The 21,005-nt window shown below is 44.6% G+C and overlaps 1 protein-coding gene across 1 annotated transcript; it reads right to left on the bottom strand.

Moving 5' to 3' along the window:
* Positions 1-2,965: 2,965 nt before the first annotated feature.
* On the bottom strand, positions 2,966-6,912 carry LOC139550892 (chymotrypsin-like elastase family member 2A). The gene is made up of 8 exons (XM_071362136.1): positions 6,838-6,912; positions 5,159-5,247; positions 4,725-4,822; positions 4,422-4,556; positions 4,018-4,154; positions 3,713-3,858; positions 3,343-3,495; positions 2,966-3,032 (listed from the first exon to the last, which is right to left on the bottom strand). The coding sequence occupies exons 1-8, from the start codon at positions 6,875-6,877 to the stop codon at positions 3,015-3,017; spliced, it is 816 nt and encodes a 271-aa protein (XP_071218237.1). The 5' UTR covers positions 6,878-6,912; the 3' UTR covers positions 2,966-3,014.
* Between the last annotated feature and the right edge of the window lie 14,093 nt (positions 6,913-21,005).

Below are 21,005 nucleotides of genomic sequence, written 5' to 3' on the forward strand. Positions count from 1 at the left end.
ACCTCAATTACCTCGTATCCCTGCACATCGACTCTGTACTGGTACCCCGAGTATATAGCCAAGTTATCATTATTCATTATGCATTTATTATTACTTTTATTATTATGTTTTACTTTTCTATTAATTCTCTATTTTCTTTCTCTCTGCATTCTTGGGAAGGGCCCATAAGTAAGGATTTCACTGTGATAATCTACACCTGTTGTTTACGAAGCATGTTGACGAATACATTTGATTTGAACTCATACTTTATTTTTTGGAAACTATCGTTTTTTTTACAAAGACATTGTTAATTTTTACAAACAATGGAGTAAAACCATGTATTTCTATCAATACTCTGGGTTATGATAGGATAAGACAGTTGTAACCATTATGAAGCTTTAACTTATATTCATGAAGAATAAAATGCCATTGAACAGCTGTAAATATTGCATTTGATAAGCATGTGTGCAGGCATTATCTCTCAACCCACTACACTACAGCCTCTGGAATATAATCAATTTAATATCAGACAACTAACCCGAACAGGGAGACCAAAAATAGAATAAAACAAAGAGCACATAGCCTACCTCTTGAACACAGATGTAGATTCTTCTCGGGATAGGCATCTGAATTCATTCTCAAAGCAAAGCAGATGAAATGCCAACTGTTCTTGACACAGGGACTGTCTGGCTCCAGTCTGCGCAGTGAAATGCCTGTAGCCTACTCTCAGTCACATGGTTTGTCACATGTTAAGCCAGAAAATGTAAGGGAATTTCTGGATTTCTCTTCAAAATAAAAGCTCCTCTTCAAAATGAAAGCGTTCTTATAAAACATATAAAAATGTTTTAGAAGAACATTTAGTTCAAATATACACCCATCTAGTACCATGTTGGACACACCTTTGCCTCCAGAACAACCTGAATTATTCGGGGCATGGAAACATTGCTCAATTGTCTATGTATGTTTTTTGTTTGTTGTCAGAAAAAACGGGGGAATAAGTTAAATTAAATATTACAAGAAAAGGAAACGTTGCTCAATTGGTATCAATGGACCTAACGTGTGCCAGGAAAACATTCCCCACGCCATTACTCCACCGCCACCAGCCTGCACCGTTGACACCAGGCAGGATGGGGCCATGGTCTCTGCCATCAGCATGACGCAACAGGAACTGGGATTTGTAGGACCAGGCAATGTTCTTCCACTCCTCAGTTGTCCAGTGTTGGTGATCACGTGCTCACTGGAGCCGCTTCTTCATGTTTTTAGCTGATAGTGGTGGAACCGGTGTGGTCGTCTGCTGCAATAGCCCATCCCTGACAAGGACCGAGAGGGCCTCACAAATAAGGCCCTCTCACTTCATATTTGCTGTTGTTTCTTAGTCTACTTCGCTTGTTACCCCTCTCTCTTCAACTCAACATTACAAACCATACAAAATGTCTACTTGTCTTGGACCAAAGTGAAAAGGAATTGGATTTCATTATGACAGACACAGGTGTTTTGGTGTCAGGTGTGTGGCTGCAATCTCAATTGAACATAGCTGTAGAGACTGAGCCAATGAAAAGAAGCATGCAATGTCCTTTAATTACATTTTCCCTTTTGAATGGGGATGTGTGGCATTTGGCTGCAAGATACTCTGCAAGGCAAGGCAGTTTCTGAGGAAAATATTGTATACATTTTAATATGCATGCTGTGGTAGCAACACCCTCTACTGATTATCCTGTGTCTCCTTGACCTGCCGACACTCCCCCAGTACTCTCTCCCCTTCCCTCTCTCTCTCTCTCTCTCTCTCTCCCCCTCCCTCTCTCTCTCTCTCTCTCTCTCAGGTGTGCTGGAGTCAGAGCAGATCCCCACCAGCTGCAACCTGTTCCATAATCAAGACGTCTACAAATACTCAGCTCTGCCACTTCCACGCTGCCAGATTGTAATCTCTGCTCAGTCAGTCTACGGTTCTAGCCGTTTGTTACTATTCAGATCCTGTTATTCTGTCGTGCCTGTTTTCCTTGCCTGACGCTGTTTTCTGCTACAGTTCTGCCTGCTCTGACTCTGGTCCCTGTCTCCAGTCCCAAGTCTCATCATCCTGCTACTCTGTCCTGGATTCCCTGCTCTACTACTCCCTTGGATTCCCCTACGGACCTGCTTACCTTGTCTCAACCCCTCTCGCTCCAGCCTCCGCACCTGGTTTCCAGCAACCCGCCCGAGCTTCCCCTGACCTGCACTCCATCTCCCCCCTATTTTTCAATAAATACCTTGGTTACATCACCCTAGTCTTCTCGTCTGAGTCTGCTCTTGGGTTCCCCTGTTCCACTCCGCGTGACAGTTATGGCTGATTTAGGATAAAATCGTCAACCCTGTTATGTCAACTTTTATAGTAATTTTTCTCTTAATTTAACATCTTGAGATCGGAAAACATGTTTGTTTGGAAGTTGAGCGTACTCTTTATGACAGAACGTTAAAATTAGGTGACATAACTAGGTGACAAAATTACGTTACCCAAAAGGCACTCTATTCGTGGAATGACACGCATATGCTTGAATTGTGGCATAATGCTTTGAGAGGAGGACTGTGCTTCACTAGTAGTCCATGACCTTACATAATACAAATATAATACAAATGTCAACCCTGATACAAAAGTGTTGGAAGTGTTAAACCATAAAAATAGGCCTATTTGGGAGCTAATTGATGCCACGAAGAAATTATGTTCAAATGAAGAAATTAAGATTACACACAATGTCTGGCATGATGAGGAGGAAATCTGAATCAGAAATTTCTGCAATTTAATGAAACCTCAAATGGTTTGTACCATCTGAGGTGTTTATTCACTAGTGTCTGAGGCCCCCTACTGGTCAAGACAATATCTATATTTTGGGCCCTAACTTTCAAGCTAGAACAAGGAGTATGCCCTGCTCTCAGCTTTGTAAGAAATAATGATCACATATTTTAAGCGACGTTAATCAAAACATTGAGGACAATATTTCAATAAAATAACATATTTTCTCATGTATTTATAGGTCTTTATTTGAAGAGCACACAGACACGTCTTAGTTGTCCATCATGGTCTGAAAGAAACCCAAAATACAGGCTCAGATGAGTTTCACAAGGCAAACAAAACACATTTGAAACAGAACTAAAGAAGAACACCAAAACACTCAAACAGTGAAATGGTTGAGGTCAAGCTCATTTCAACAATTCAGGAAGTAAGTTCCAATTTTTCAAATTTTCTTCAATTATTTTCTATGAGGAAAATGTGGACATGGAATTGGAATTTGAGTTTCTAAATGGACTGAAATGCAATGGAATTGACCTCAACCCTGTGTGGGGATGTATAGCGATGTGTTTAGTGATCTGGTCATCAGCAACTCTGGTTACCTCATCAATCCACTCATTGTAGTCGGAGACGCGGGTGAAGACGGTGGGTTTCTTGATGTAGTTGCAGCCCTGGCCGGAGACGAAGCTAGCGATGCCATGCACCTCCCATACTCCCGCAGAGTTCTTACAGTTCAGTGGGCCACCAGAGTCACCCTGAAACAGAACACAAAACACTTCATATCTTTGAAATGTTTACCACACAGGTTGATGAAAATATAATGCTCATCAGCTTTGCTAGAATTTCTTGTATCTTAATTTTTTTGCTTGTATCTCCTGTATATCTAATTGTCTGTTCCCCAAATGACACCCTATGCACTTTATATTGCACTACTTTATACCAGAGCCCTATGGGTGTGTGTGTCTGACTCACGTTGCAGCCTCCTACCACTCCGTCCCCTCCGGCGCAGACCATGGACCTGCGAATGGACACACCCCACCAGTCGCTCTGGGTACACGTATTGTGGTCCACCACGGGCATCAGGGCCTGCTGGAGGGTGTCGGGGGTGGGGCCTCCGGCTGGAACACACACAGCAGGGGGATAATGAGCATGATTGTAATGAAAGAAAACAGACATACAGTATGCTGTCTTGGTCTTACATACAGGCAATTACATACAGGCAGAGACACAGAAGCATGCACGGACACGCACACACACACACACCACTCATCACTCACTGGTGAGTCTTCCCCAGCCGGTGATGTAGCAAGGGTAATTATTTGACAGGATGGTTCCGGGGGCGGGGACACAAGCCAGCTGGACCTGGTCACTCAGAGTCACATGCTCTGCCAGCTTGATCATGGCGATGTCATTGCTGGTCGTCAGGGAAATTAGAGTTTGAATGGATCAGAATAGATCAGAAACTGTTACTGATTACTTGTTTACTGTTATTATGGCCAATGAAACCATATATAAGTTCAGTATTTAGAACAATTTCCCACCAATGTGTATAAACTATTTAATACTTAATTAATACTTAATAGGTTATGAACTCCTTATTCCTTATAAATCTGAATATTCTGCGTTAATAGTGTAAATGTAAAGTTTCACTTGTGTTTTTACATGCCATTGCCCAACTTACCCTACTGACAGGAGGACAGGGTTATAGTGTTTGTGCACGATGATTCCTTTCTTAGCTGGGAAGTAGGCCTGAGCACTGGGCTCAGCCTCTGCCAGGTTGTGCTTGCCCACAACCACACGATAATTCAGCTTCAGACTGTATGGAGGAATAGGGAAAAAACTTGCCCATGAAGCATCATTTTGCAGACCTATAGGCCTACCCGTTCTTCCCATTGGTCAAACACAATTGCTTCTTTTTTTCACTGTTTTGTGCTGGTCAACACCTTTAAAAATACCCGCAGTGTGTCTGTGTGTGCTGGCTTACTCAATGCAGTGGGCAGCAGTCATAACCCAGTTGGTAGCGATGAGGGATCCACCACAGGTGTGTCTGTATTCACCATTCCTCTCATACTGCAGAGAGATCTACAAAGACTGACAATGATTAGTAGATTATTACAGCACTTAGCTAATTAACCTAAACTTAACATTTTAGAGTCCGCTCCTTCAACACTTCACAGTCAATATCATAAACACTTCACTTTTACTCAAAACTATCAATGATTTACAGTAGATACAAAGAACACTTTAGTTTGTTCCATCTAAACATTCCTGTAAGGTCCATTACCATTACAAGTTGCGGTCAGTCAGCACCTCCATCACTTTACCTATTTAAAGTTACATTCAGCACCATTTACATTTTTAAACATTTAGTTAACATTTGAAGCATCTTGAACGAAACCCATGTCTCGACATCCTCACCTGCCAAGGCCAGCTGTTGGGGCGGGCATCCACGCCATTGACCACACGGGTAGTATCAGGATTAATGGCTGGGGTTCCACAGCCATATGCTGCAGACGAGGAAGAGGGACAACCAGGACTTATTACACAAGGGGTGGCAGGTAGCCTAGTGGTTAGAGCGTTGGGCCAGTAAGATTGTTAGATCGAATCACCGAGCTGACAAGGTAAAATCTGTCGTTCTGCCCCTGAACAAGGCAGTAAACCCACTGTTCCTAGGCCGTCATTGTAAATAAGAATTTGTACTTACTTGCCTAGTTAAATAAAGGTAAAAGAGACGCATACATAAATATAACAGCTTTGTAGTGTTGCACATAGATCTATTTACAGGTTGGGGTCATTCCATTTAAATTCCAGTCAATTCAGAAAGTGAACCAAATTTCATTTCCAAATGTTCCTCATTGAAAAGCATTGAAGAGAATTGGAATTTCAGTGTACTTCCTGAATTGACTGAAATTAAATGGAATTGACCCCAACCCTGTTATAGGCTATGTATAGGGCTGTCAAGATTTCCTATTCTAGGCCAGTGTCCCTGAGATATATAGCTGCGGGAAGTAGGGAAAATCTGAATAAAAATAATATATTAATACGCAAAAGTAGTGCACTGTGACTTTACTAGTATCAGCGGATTGATATAGATGTCTGTAAGGTGGGCAACAACAAAAAATTCAGCATCTCTGCTTTGGCAAAAAAGGTAGTTGTATAATTAAGAACAGTATCTTGCAGGATTCAATAGTTGTAATTGTAAGAGTTGTTGCCCTGTCCCTTTCGGTGTGATTGTCATTCTAATGGAATCCTGAAAGAACGAAACCCTGTCCTCAAACGTTTACATCAAAAGGTGCAACGTTATGGGCAAAGACACAAAACATCCACATCAAATGAAATATTTTTCTTGATCAAATGACATGGAAAACAACAGTATTTTGTTCAATAGTAATTGACCATCCTTACAAATCACTTAATGTAAATGTACATTACTGTTTTGTCCATAGACTGGTTTGCACCTGATGACTTTCCATCACCATGAAAAAAAACCATTGCACAATACAGTAATTGAGTACATTTAGACAAGTGGTTTGTGATGATGTGGCTCAGTTGGTAGAGCATGGCACTTGCAAAGCTAGGGTTGTGGGTTTCGATTCCCACAAGGGACCAGTAAAAAATAAGAGTGTCTACTAAAATGCAAAAGGAATGAATAGACCATTTCAGTTTTCACTTAAAAAGAAGTTGCATTTGCAAAGTATTTCAAGAAACTGGAAAACATATATCAATGAAGTATTTTTATATTCTACAAGTATTATCAGATTAACGGTTTTGTACAGATAATTATCAGACTCAAGTTACAAATGCTGGTAAACACTCGAATACATTTAGTTTACATTTTGTCACATAAGTAGACCTGTAGTAGCAGACCAATATAGTTTTCTTCAGCACAGGCACATTTTTTTCTTCTACATCGTTGGCAAAAATAATTGCGGCACCACCACCCCCAAACTACTTCCCGCAGCTATGCTGAGATGGTTAGCTAGCTGGAGGAAAAACCATAGCTTGTCAGTCGATATAAAATGTTCCTTGAGATATAATGATAATTTAAACACAATAATCTACTTGCCATGTCTGTTAAAAATGCAAAAAGGTCTTACCGCTGGCAACAAGGGCCAAGACCAAAATGATAGAAGTCATGTTGCTGCTGTCATGAGTGCTGTTGGAACTCCTTTATACTGCTTTTTGTTTCTTATTCGTGACTGATAAGTGAGTTTCATCCAACTGGTTTAGTTAGAAAAAACTGCCCATTCTGTCCAACTGATAAGCCTGATAAGCCAACTGATAAGTACAGAAGGTGTGAGAAACGTGTGTCTGTCATTATTGCTCTTAGGCCAGAGATATTGATTCTGGCCTTCTTCCAACTGTCTGGCTTCGAAAGTCATGTGGGCCTACTCTGAACTGCTATCCGGTCAGGCCAAAGACAACCCAAATCCAAATGTGCATTCTTGCAGCCTTAGAATAATCATGTTCTGGACTTGGAAAACGTGGTATACGGATTTAATAGGATTTGATTGTATTCACTACACATGTAAAAGAGATGCAGCAGCAAAGATTTGTTCTAACAATTATTGTAATGATCTATTTTTTGCTAAATGTAAAACTACTGGTAATTTATTATGTCCTTAAGTGTAATGTGGAACAGGACATCCAGACAGCACTATTCTAAGACCAACATACAGTTGCATTCATTTTCAAGGGTCAGCAACACCTGTTTACTTCCCAGAGTCTTCCTATCCACACTGCAAATGTTTAACCACGAGAGCACAACCAATGACACGCAATTCAATCTTTATTTTTACTTGAATATGAGAAACTACAGATTACTGAAATTACATGTATGAGGAACAAGTCACAGTGATAGAAAGAGAAATTGGTGTGCTCAGCTCAAATATTTGTAGTAAAATAAATGTGGGTGCTAGGTTCAAAAGGAATGTACTGGAAGGAGGGAAATCTTTTAGTGGCTTATTGTTTTGCAACAGAGGTCAAAACAAAGAGACTTTTCGGCGGCAACCTTCGTCACATTTCTGAGTGAACAATTACGTTTGGTGGTTCAGTCCAAATGAAGACAACACAACTCCCTGTCAGTCTAAGTTGCCTCTGGCACAGGAAGCATATATGTGCATGGAGCAGCAGCAGATCCCATGTCTCAGGTTTCTGTTTACTGCCAGTTCCACATCACAAACCCAGGAGTTCCAAAGAAACATCAATCACCCCGATTTGTCTAAAAACTGTTTTCATTTCGAGTGCCTGAGGTGTGTCTATTTGTGATGTGGTGTCTGAACCAGGAAGTTAGTTAGAGTTCCTTTCAAGAACTGAGCTCATGGATATAGTTTCTCTATCCCGAGGGTTTAGACAGTGGAGGACACTCGGATGTGGGGTGGGAACTGTTTACCAGTGTGCCATAATTTTTATAAGACATTTATCCCTTCCTATGTACAGATGTCATATCTTAATTTGCACAGCAGGAAATGTAAACTTGCAGGCTATTCAAGCTTTAAAAAGGCTTCTAAAGTTGATAATTTCCACTTTAAAATAGATTTGCCCTAATGAAAAATGTATCAACTCCTACAAAATTGTCATTTTATTATAAACTACATAATAATTCCCTGTTGCTGCAGGATTATTTTCCTCCTCTGAGAAACTGGTCAAATTAAGATAGGAAATGTCACAGTTTAGTGTGAACCTCCACCCAACACAGGATGTATGTAATGATGGGGCGGTGAGTCGGAAGCAGGTGCAGGTGAAACGTTTTAATAAAACAACAAAACCAAGAACACGACACTAACATAAGGCAGTATGCCGATAAACAAGAACAATACCAACTGGTGAGTGAACATGGGAGACTGACATATAAATGGGAGGAAATTAGGAAGGTAATGGAGTCCAGGTGTGAATCATAATGATTCACAGGTGCGCGTAATGATGAGTGCCAGGTGTGCGTAATGATGGTTCCCAGGACCGGTGGTTAGTATTCTGGTCGACGTTGTACGCCGGAGGGGAGTTGCAGGAGTAGACGTGATAATTTAATATTCTCCAGCACACAACCCCAACACAGAAGACCAGGACAGGTAAGTATGCTCAAGGTAAATAATTTTAAATTCATGGGTTAACATGGATCGGACACAATAGAGCCTCCCCTCATGGTAGGTTATCCTCCTTCTGACTCTCTCAGGTAAATAGCGGGCATGCAAAAGTGACACACTGCAATCTGAATTATTCTGATATGGCACTGCAACAAGATAGTTATTATAATGGAAGGCACTGCAAACAATATGGTGAAAGGCACTACAATGTCGCTCTGGTGCTGCATACAATATGGGACCGACCCTTGGCCCTGCTCGACTCTGCCAACCCCTTTAAATGACTCTACTGCTATGGGACAAAATAAGGAGGGGGAAAGACAGACAAGACAACATACAGAAAGGGTGGGGATAGATTCTTGATTTCTAGGGCCCAACAAGAACCATATCCCCCCAAAATAAAATAAACGTCTCTGTATGGCGATATCCAGAGCTCCATAGCTCCCTGTCCTGGAGCACGCCTGGTCTGAGACTCTGCTTGGCGACGTCACCTATGGACCCGCCTCCAGTGCTAAACAAGAGGAAGATAGACAGCAGGGAAACATGCCAACAATAGTGGGTTTCAGTGGCAGGGCAAAACGGCCCAGAGAGAGCAAGAGTAATGTAAATGGAACAAGGGAAGAATCACGTCCCTTACTTGTGTCGTACCAATGCCTCTCTCTGTCCTCTGCTCTCGGATCGCCACTCAACTCCACAGCCCCAGTTCGTCATCAGGGAAACCACCCATGAGTTGCATCTGGGAGCGGTCTGAAGGTTGATAGGGGCAAGGCTGCACACGTTCAGATGAATTCTCGTATTGGTCTCCTCCCTCTGGTCGGATACGAAAGACTTGCCAGTCCAGGCCGAAGGTGTCCTAGAATGACAAAAGGCTGCCGTTGTCATTGGGGGGCTAGTTTACCCTGATCATGTGATCGGAAGTTCTGCAGGAGCACCCGGTCACCAGCCATCAATGGAAGGTCCTTTCCCCGCTTGTTGTACCGCTGTTTGTCTCGCTCCAGCTAATGTCGGGTCCATGCCTCGACCTGACTGTAGACCAGTCGTAGCTGGTCATGATGGTGCCTCAGCCATCCATCAAGGTCCATCTGCAGCGTCGTGGCCTCCACACCTGAAGTCACATCAACAGGAAGACCGGCATGCCTGCCACTCATTACAAAGTATGTGGTAAGACTGGTGCTGCCATTTTCAGTGTTTTTGTATGCCTGGAGAAGCATAGGTAACTGCTCTGGCCAACCCATCTTCTCATCTTGCCCCAGGGACCCAAGGAGAGATAACAATGTTTGATTAAACCGCTTACAGGCCCGTTGCCTCCGTTGGGCCTTTCACCTCGGTTGACCCTCTCTGCTAATGATAGAAGGTATTGATGCTCCTGTTGAATCAGACACACCTGCCCGTCCGTGCTGGATAATCTGGAGAGAAAATCAGCAGTCTGGTAGAGCAACTGGGGTGGTACTTCACCAGAAAACTGGAAGCTGGACAGCTGGGCCACCCAGTGCTGCGCAACTATCCCCAGTTTTGCAGTGTTGAGGTGGACCAGCAGGTTGTTGTCTGTGTAAACTGTGAACTTCGCCCCTCACAGGTAGTCTCTGAACGTTTTAGTCACTGCCCATACAAGGGCAAGTAGCTCAAGTTTGAATGAACTATAGTTCTGATCATTCCTCTCCAGAGGAGACAGGCTCCGTCTGGCATAGGCAATTACTCTCTCCTTGTCACCTTGGACAGCACTGCCCCAAGGCCCCCCAATCTGGCATCAGTGTAGGCGAGAAATGGTTTACTGAAGTCGGCATACGCCAGAATTGGGGCACTGCTTGACTCACCACATGCCCCAAGTAGACCACCTCCCTCTGCCAGAGCTGACATTTTGTAGGCTGCAATATCAGGACATGCTTGGCAAGCCTCTTGAACACATGGTCTTGATGGGTATAAAAGTCAGTTGAGTAGATAATGACATTAAGTCGATCAAAAGAAAGTTGTTTACCTTGCCCCCTAGACACTTCTGCATGAGGCTCTGGAAGGTGGCAGGGGCGTTGCAGAGTCCAAAGGGCATGCCAGAGAACTCAAACAGCCCCAAGGGCGTGGTGAAAGAAGTACTACTGCTGCAGCCCAGGTACTCAAGCTTTCTGTGATTACCCCAGACTAGCATCCCTGCCAGTAGGAGTCTGACCTCTGCATACAGGCTTGGTGATATTGGCTGGTGTCGCTCTAGGCTAAGGGGGCGGACAGTACCTGTGGGAATGTGATGTAGGACAGCATCAGACTTAGCTAAATCCTCCTCATGGGCAGAGAACACACTTGACCAATGGGCTAGGAGAGCATGGAGCCTTTGTTGCTGTGTTGGCTCCCTTTAGCGGTTGGAAATTTACAGGGGGTTGGCCATCAGGCTGTAACTGAACTGTCTGCACATCCACCTCAACTTTACCTGGTGTCTGGGTGCGTAGCACCAGGTTTCACTCTCCACAGATCTGAGAAGGCTCCAAGAGGGTCACAAGGGGGAAAGGGTTTCAATTCAGCAGTCGCAAGGGTAGCCTTTCTCCTTGCACTCTTGCCACGCAACTCCATCATCAGGATCCTCCACCAGGGTTTAACAGTCTTTGGAGGAAGTCCCACCAACAACTCCAGCCCACAGCAACTTTTCACTGCTAGCTGGGATTCCATTGGGGTCCCTCTTGGACAGGCATGCAGTACCTGGTCCCCCCTCATGCTCATCGGTCTGCATGCCTCGTCTGCAGACAGCGAAAGCATTCTGCCACTCCTTCCTGGCATCTACCCACAGTGGCGTTGAACCCAGTAAGACTCCTTGGAACAGCTCCTTCCAGCATTAGCCTATGACGGTCATCCCAATGATTACTTGGTCAGCCCCCAGACAGTCATCCTTGACAATCACAACCCCCTTGGCTGGAACTTGCACTCCTCCAACTACAAAATCCACGACCGCATAGCCGACAAAGGGGATGTGTAGGCAATTGGCTGCCTTCAACGTGATCCAGCGGAGATCTGAAGAATCTTGCATCTTCCACTTCTGAAAACTAAACACTGTTACATTAGACACCGTATCCAACATACAGTTGAAATCGGAAGTTAATATACACTTAGGTTGTAGTCATTAAAACTCGTTTTCAACCACTCCACAAATGTCTTGTTAACTACTTTGTGCATGACACAAGTAATTTTTTCAACAATTGTTTACAAACAGATTATTTCACTTATAATTCACTGTATCACAATTCCAGTGGGTCTGGAATTTACATATGCTAAGTTTACTGTGCCTTTAAACAGCTTGAAAAATTCCAGAAAATGATGTCATGGCTTCTGATAGGCTAATTTTATTTTTATTTTTTTTATCCATTATTTTACCAGGTAAGTTGACTGAGAACACGTTCTCATTTGCAGCAACGACCTGGGGAATAGTTACAGGGGAGAGGAGGGGGATGAATGAGCCAATTGTAAACTGGGGATTATTAGGTGACTGTGATGGTTGAGGGCCAGATTGGGAATTTAGCCAGGACACCAGGGTTAACACCCCTACTCTTACAATAAGTGCCATGGGATCTTTAATGACCTCAGAGAGTCAGGACACCCGTTTAACGTCCCGTCCGAAAGACAGCACCCTACACAGAGCAGTGTCCCCAATCACTGCCCTGGGGAATTGGGATCTTTGTTTAGACCAGAGGAAAGAGTGCCTCCTACTGGCCTTCCAACACCACTTCCAGCAGCATCTGGTCTCCCATCCAAGAACTGACCAGGACCAACCCTGCTTAGCTTCAGAAGCAAGCCAGCAGTGGTATGCAGGGTGGTATGCTGCTGACATCATTTGAGTCAATTGGAGGTGTACCTGTGGATGTATTTCAAGGCCTACCTTCAAACTCAGTGCCTCTTTGCTTGACATCATGGGAAAATGAAAAGAAATCAGCCAAGACCTCATAAAACAAATTGTAGACCTCCACAAGTCTGGTTCATCCTTGAAAGCAATTTCCAAATGCCTAAACATACCATGTTCATCTGTACAAACAATAGTACGCAAATATAAACTCCATGGGACCACGCAGCCGTCATACCGCTCAGGAAGGAGATGCGTTCTGTCTCCTAGAGATGAATGTACTTTGGTGCGAAAAGTGCAAATCAATCCCAGAACAACAGCAAAGGACCTTGTGAAGATGCTGGAAGAAACAGGTACAAAAGTATCTATATCCACAGTAAAACGTGTCCTATGTCAACATAAACTGAAAGGCCGCTCAGCAAGGAAGAAGCCACTGCTCCAAAACTGCCATAAAAAAGCCAGACTATGGTTTGCAACTGCACATGGGGGAAAATATCATACTTTTTGGAGAAATGTCCTCTGGTCTGATGAAACAAAAATATAATTGTTTGGCCATAATGACCATCGTTATGTTTGGAGGAAAGGGGGAGGCTTGCAAGCCGAAGAACACCATCCCAACCGTAAAGCACGGGGATGGCAGCATCATGTTGTGGGGGTGCTTTGCTGCAGGAGGGACTGGTGCACTTCACAAAATAGATGGCATCATGAGGGAGGAAAGATATCTGGATATATTGAAGCAACATCTCAAGACATCAGTCAGGAAGGTAAAGCTTGGTCGCAAATGGGTCTTCCAAATGGACAATGACCACAAGCATACTTCCAAAGTTGTGGCAAAATGGCTTAAGGACAACAAAGTCAAGGTATTGACCTCATCCTATAGAAAATATGTGGGCAGAACTGAAAAAGCATGTGCGAGCAAGGAGGCCTACAAACCTGACTCAGTTACCCCAGCTCTGCCAGGAGGAATGGGCCAAAATTCACCCAACTTATTGTGGGAAGCTTGTGGAAGGCTACCTGAAACGTTTGACCCAAGTTAAACAATTTAAAGGCAATGCTACCAAATACTAATTGAGTGTATGTGAACTTCTGACCCACTGGGAATGTGATGAAAGAAATAACAGCTGAAATAAATCATTCTCTCTACTATTATTCTGACATTTCACATTCTTAAAATAAAGTGGTGATCCTAACTGACCTAAAACAGGGAATTTTTACTTGGATTAAATGTCAGGAATTGTGAAAAACTGAGTTTAAATGTATTTGGCTAAGATGTATGTAAACTTCCAACTTCAACTGTACATGTTTTGTTTTATTTTGATCACCTCCTCTTCTACATGAGGACAGTTTCCCACAACAGCTGACTTCTCAGGGCTTTCCTCCTGCCTGGTGCCTGTAGCCCTGACATCTAGCCCTACAGTGGCCAGGGGATTCCTGTTTTAAAAGGGCCTGTTCATCTCTCTTGGTGGAGCAGAAGCATTGGATGTGGCCAGGCTGTCTACACCCCAAACAAATGGGTCTGCCCTGTCAGTCCCACTGGAATGGGGTTCTCCTTCCATTAGAGAAAGGAACATATTGCCCGCCTACTACACGCCCCTTTGCTCCTCCCTCGGCCATGGCGGGGCAGCTGAATGAGACGTCTGCTGTATGACTTCTCACTAGGGTCTCTGCCAGGCTGTTCAGTTGCTCCTTCATCTCCTGCCATAGCTCACCACAAGTTCTCCTTCCATTGCTCAAAGTCTGCAGTGGTTCACAGCGGCTGGGGTGCCACTTGTATGGGGAACAGTACGGCAAACCTGGCAGTCCTTTTCCTCCATCTCTCTGGCCAGAGACTCAGCCTCAACCTTAATGTCATCCCTTGCTGTCGCTAGGCATACTTTTGGAGCGCCTGTTTCAGAGGGCCCTCCTTTAGACCTGTACCGAATTGGTCCCTAAGAGTATATTCATCCCTGGCATATCCGGCCGGATCTGATTGGAGCTATCGGCTAAACAACTCCCATGTGCACAGGAGGTAGTCTCCCATAGGCTCATCTCCCCTCGGGTTAGAGTCAAAGAAGCGGGACTGGTGAGTTGGTGTAGGTCCTGTATTGCAGCCCACAAAGAAGCAGGTGAGTTCCTCTGGGCTTAACTAAACATGGTTTCTCTGCACTGCCATCTAGAGCCCCCATGATGAAATCAATCTGCTGCTGTTCTGCCATTCCTTGCACCCTCAATATTGCTTCCATTTGTGCTCACCACTCCCATTCCACTACTCTCAGCAGCAAATTTGGGAACTCAGGGTGAACACATGAACCAAGGCATTGCTACAGGAGTATACTGAGGTAGTGGGCATGCCCCTGATGGACTAGAGCATTCTGCCCCTTGTGCTCCATCCCCTAGCTGATCATTAGCCCTCTGTGCAAGAGAAGTGTGCATGGAAAAATCGTGCCGACGCAACGCCACTTAACGTAAATAATCGATAAAATTGAAGACGGGATGATCTGTGTTCAATCCTGGAGGAAAACAATGTGTAGCATGCTTTCTGGTCACGCGCCTCTAACAAACAGTACACTTCACTCGACCCTCGTTCTGAACAGGGCTACTTCTTCATTTCTCAAAGGAAAAACCTCAACCAATTTCTAAAGACTGTTGACATCCAGTGGAAGCGATAGGAACTGCAGGACGGTCCCTTAGAAATCTGGATTCCCAATGAAAACCCATTGAAAAGAGAGTGACCTCAACAACAACAAAAAATCTGAATGGTTTGTCCTCTGGGTTTTGCCTGCCAAATAAGTTCTGTTATAGTCACAGACATGATTCAAACAGTTTTAGAAACTTCAGAGTGTTTTCTATCCAATACTAATACTAATATGCATATATTAGCATCTGGGAATGAGTAGGAGGTAGTTTACTCTGGGCATAGTTTTCATCCAAACGTGAAAATGCTGCCCCCTATCCACAAGAAGTTAAAGAGGTGTCACAGTTAAGTGTGAACCCCTTTTTACTCCACCCAACACAGGATTTAATGTTCCCCAGCACACAACCCCAACACAGGAGACCAAGACAGGTACGTTTCATTTTCCATTCACGGGTTAACATGGGTCGGACCCCGTTTCCCCATCTCCCACAGCAGACTGCGCGATAGTGTCGACATAATAGAGCCTCCCCTCAGGTAGGTTACCCTCTGCCTGACTCCCTCAGGTAAATAGCTGGCATGCAAAAGTGACACTGCAACATACTGCACACTGAATTATTCTGATATGGCACTGCAACAAGACACAGTGCCTTGCAAAAGTATTCATCCCCCTTGGTGTTTTTCCTCTTTTGTTGCATTACAACCTGTAATTTAAATAGATTTTTATTTGGATTTCATGTAATGGACATACACAGAATACTCCAAATTGGTGAAGTGAAAAAAATATTTTAAAAAATGCATATGTATTCACCCCCTTTGCTATGAAGACCCTAAATAAGATCTGGTGAAACCAATTACCTTCAGAAGTCACATAATTAGTTAGATTTCACACAGGTGGACTTTATTTAGGTGTCACATGATCTGTCACATGATCTCAGCATATATAAACACCTGTTCTGAAAGGCCTCAGAGTCTGCTGCACCACTAAGCAAGGGGCACCACCAAGCAAGCGGAACCATGAAGATGAAGGAGCTCTCCAAACAGGTCAGGGACAAAGTTGTGGAGAAATACAGATCAGGGTTGGGTTCTAAAAAAATATCAGAAACTTTGAACATCCCACAGAGCACTTTTAAATCCATTATTAAAAAATTGAAAGAATATGGCACCACAACAAACCTGCCAAAAGAGGGACGCCCACCAAAACTCACAGACCAGGCAACGAGGGCATTAATCAGAAAGGCAACAAAGAGACCAAAGATAACCCTGAGGGAGCTGCAAAGCTCCACAGCAGAGATTGGAGTATCTGTCCATAGGACCACTTTAAGCCATACACTCCACAGAGCTGGGCTTTATGGAAGAGGGGCCATAAGAAAGCCATTGCTTAAAGAAAAATAAACAAACACGTTTGGTGTTCTCCAAAAGGCATGTGGGAGACTCCCCAAACATATGGAAAAAGGTACTCTGGTCAGATGAGACTAAAATTGAGCTTTTTGGCCATCAAGGAAAGTGCTATGTCTGGTGCAAACCCAACACCTCTCATCACCCCGAGAACACCACCCCCACAGTGAAGCATGGTTGTGGCAGCATCATGCTGTGGGGATGTTTTCATCGGCAGGGACTGGGAAACTGGTCAGAATTGAAGGAATGATGGATGGTGCTAAATACAGGGACATTCTTGAGGGAAACCTGTTTTAGTCTTCCAGAGATTTGAGACTGGGACAGAGGTTCACCTTCCAGCAATACAATGACCCTAAGCATATTGCTAAAGCGAAACTTGAGTGGTTTAAGGGGAAACATTTAAATGTCTTGGAATGGCCTAGTCAAAGCCCAGACCTCAATCCAATTGAGAATCTGTGGTATGACTTAAAGATTGCTGTCCACCAGCGGAACCCATCCAACTTGATGAACCTGGAGCAGTTTTGCCTTGAAGAATGGGCAAAAATCCCAGTGGCTAGATGTGCCAAGCTTATAGAGACACCCCAAGAGACATGCAGCTGTAATTGCTGCAAAAAGTGGCTCTACAAAGTAGTGACTTTGGGGGGGGGGGTGAATAGTTATGCACGCTCAAGTTCTAATTTTTTTGTCTTATTTCTTGTTTGTTTCACAATAAAAAATATTTTGCATCTTCAAAGTGGTAGGCATGTTGTGTAAATCAAATGATACAACCCCCCCAAAAATCTATTTAATTCCAGGTTGAAAGGCAACAAAATAGAAAAAATGCCAAGGGTGGTGAATACTTTCGCAAGCCACTGTAGTTATTCTAATGGAAGACACTGCAAACAATATATTGAAAAGCACTGCAATCTCGCTCTGGTTGGCCCTGCTATACTCTGCCGATCCCCGTTAACAGACTACTGCCATTGGACAAAATAAGGAGGGGGAAAGACAGGCAACATACAGAAAGGGTCGGGATAGGTTTTAGATTTCTAGGGTCTGACAAGGATCATATCCCCACAAAATAAAATAAACATCTCTGTATGGCGATATCCAGATCCGCACAGCTCCCTGTCCTGGAACGCGCCCGGTCTGAGACTCAGCTTGATGACGTCACCAATGGAACCGTCTCCGGTGCTAAACGAGAGTAAGACTGACGGAAGGGAAACCACTAGACACTGGTCCAGTGTGATCACAGCAATGGTCCAAGACATGATCTCTTGAATAGGGGACCGATCCCCACAGAGAGAAATGCTCCACTCAACTCCCAGCCTCGAACACCACAAAACACACAGCTTTTAATGGAAATGACAGCCAATCCCCAGCTTCTGATTAGCTAACTCGCTGGATGTGCGTCTGATCACACCAGCCCCGCCACCCACTTATCCACTTATCTACCAATCCATCTCGTGACATACATACAGTATGTACAAGCAAACATTTTGTTTGTACCCTTTGTTGGCACCATTATGTAATCCAAAAGCACCTATAACTTGTAGCAAAACACTTCTTGGATAACAATTTGTTTGATAAAATAGACAAGATATGTCGAACAGAGAGATACCCTTTAGTTTAGTAAAAACACAATGTTTTCTTTTCCATAAAGAAAAACATATTATCATACTTGACCCCACTAGGCTCTAATTTGAAACCACACGACCATAAAACGTATCAGTATGTCTTATTTTCTGGTAGCTTGTGAAAAGATGATCCTACCCCAGCTTTCCTACATCTACCCTCCAGATTAGTTGGTGTGTGAGGTCTTAGCAGTGGCATCTTGAACATCCACAGACTACCGGGGATTTCTGTGACCCACTACCCAAACTCCACATCTCACTACTCTTCTGACAGTCTCTAAAGGTAGGAGATGGATATGCACTGATGACATGCCATTTTAGGTCAAGCAGGGAATATGCATGGGCAGTGTATTCCAGCGCATCTTATTACCAAAGGTTCTGTCAAACTACCCGGGCCACAGACCATCGTTGACCGTCTCCCGTACGGCTCTCAGGCTTAAGCCACTGACTGCCTGTGTGCCTCACTTGTCTTAACACGTTCTGATGAAAAAAAAAATTATGACTTCGTCAACCATTTTGAAAAGAAGGTCGACGACATCCGATCCTCGTTTGCTAAGTCAAACGACACCGCTGGTTCTGCTCACACTGCCCTACCCTGTGCTTTGACCTCTTTCTCCCCTCTCTCTCCAGATGAAATCTCGCGTCTTGTGACGGCCGGCCGCCCAACAACCTGCCCGCTTGACCCTATCCCCTCCTCTCTTCTCCAGACCATTTCCGGAGACCTTCTCCCTTACCTCACCTCGCTCATCAACTCATCCTTGACCGCTGGCTACGTCCCTTCCGTCTTCAAGAGAGCGAGAGTTGCACCCCTTCTGAAAAAACCTACACTCGATCCCTCCGATGTCAACAACTACAGACCAGTATCCCTTCTTTCTTTTCTCTCCAAAACTCTTGAACGTGCCGTCCTTGGCCAGCTCTCCTGCTATCTCTCTCAGAATGACCTTCTTGATCCAAATCAGTCAGGTTTCAAGACTAGTCATTCAACTGAGACTGCTCTTCTCTGTGTCACGGAGGCGCTCCGCACTGCTAAAGCTAACTCTCTCTCCTCTGCTCTCATCCTTCTAGACCTATCGGCTGCCTTTGATACTGTGAACCATCAGATCCTCTTCTCCACCCTCTCCGAGCTGGGCATCTCCGGCGCGGCCCACGCTTGGATTGCGTCCTACCTGACAGGTCGCTCCTACCAGGTGGCGTGGCGAGAATCTGTCTCCGCACCACGTGCTCTCACCACTGGTGTCCCCCAGGGCTCTGTTCTAGGCCCTCTCCCATTCTCGCTATACACCAAGTCACTTGGCTCTGTCATATCCTCACATGGTCTCTCCTATCATTGCTATGCAGACGACACACAATTAATCTTCTCCTTTCCCCCCTCTGATAACCAGGTGGTGAATCGCATCTCTGCATGTCTGGCAGACATATCAGTGTGGATGACGGATCACCACCTCAAGCTGAACCTCGGCAAGACGGAGCTGCTCTTCCTCCCGGGGAAGGACTGCCCGTTCCATGATCTCGCCATCACGGTTGACAACTCCATTGTGTCCTCCTCCCAGAGTGCTAAGAACCTTGGCGTGATCCTGGACAACACCCTGTCGTTCTCAACTAACATCAAGGCGGTGACCCGTTCCTGTAGGTTCATGCTCTACAACATTCGCAGAGTACGACCCTGCCTCACGCAGGAAGCGGCGCAGGTCCTAATCCAGGCACTTGTCATCTCCCGTCTGGATTACTGCAACTCGCTGTTGGCTGGGCTCCCTGCCTGTGCCATTAAACCCCTACAACTCATCCAGAACGCCGCAGCCCGTCTGGTGTTCAACTTTCCCAAGTTCTCTCACGTCACCCCGCTCCTCCGCTCTCTCCACTGGCTTCCAGTTGAAGCTCGCATCCGCTACAAGACCATGGTGCTTGCCTACGGAGCTGTGAGGGGAACGGCACCTCCGTACCTTCAGGCTCTGATCAGGCCCTACACCCAAACAAGGGCACTGCGTTCATCCACCTCTGGCCTGCTCGCCTCCCTACCTCTGAGGAAGTACAGTTCCCGCTCAGCCCAGTCAAAACTGTTCGCTGCTCTGGCACCCCAATGGTGGAACAAACTCCCTCACGACGCCAGGTCAGCGGAGTCAATCACCACCTTCCGGAGACACCTGAAACCCCACCTCTTTAAGGAATACCTAGGATAGGATAAAGTAATCCTTCTAACTCCCCCCCCTTAAAAGAGTTAGATGCACTATTGTAAAGTGGTTGTTCCACTGGATATCATAAGGTGAATGCACCAATTTGTAAGTCGCTCTGGATAAGAGCGTCTGCTAAATGACTTAAATGTAATGTAATGTAAATGTTAAGCCACTGACTGCCTGTGTGCCTCACTTGTCTTAACACGTTCTCAGGACTATCCTCTTTCCCTCATCATCATCACCGTTAGGTTATAATGCTGCGTTGCGTGGGAAGCATGATATTGAGAAGTGTCCAGTGAAACAAACTCTCAAGTGGACCGAACAGGTTACAACAGTGAAACTTGGTTGTGTGGAAACAGAAGCCTACATCAGTTTTGACTTGTGTGATTATTTCATGCATTAAAAACTCATTGGCCAATAGAAAATCATTTGCACAGGCCATCAACTTTCACAAGCCTGTTATAGACATTGTCATCCTTTACAAGGCAGACACTTGTCATTGCAATGCCACAGGCCTCCCACAGCAAAACAAGCTGAAATGTAGCCTCACATTGAAGCGTTTTACCATTTTCTTTTCA

Source organism: Salvelinus alpinus, chromosome 2 (assembly GCF_045679555.1).
Source record: "Salvelinus alpinus chromosome 2, SLU_Salpinus.1, whole genome shotgun sequence".
Lineage (NCBI taxonomy): Eukaryota > Metazoa > Chordata > Actinopteri > Salmoniformes > Salmonidae > Salvelinus > Salvelinus alpinus.

What these genes read in the sequence shown, in the direction of transcription:
- LOC139550892 (XM_071362136.1), bottom strand. Translation starts at nt 6,877, where the DNA reads ATGACTTCTATCATTTTGGTCTTGGCCCTTGTTGCCAGCG. An exon ending in CCAACAGCTGGCCTTGGCAG is followed by an intron (nt 4,823 to 5,158) that starts GTGAGGATGTCG and finishes CAGTCTTTGTAG; the next exon opens with ATCTCTCTGCAGTATGAGAG. An exon ending in ACTGCTGCCCACTGCATTGA is followed by an intron (nt 4,557 to 4,724) that starts GTAAGCCAGCAC and finishes TCCTCCATACAG; the next exon opens with TCTGAAGCTGAATTATCGTG.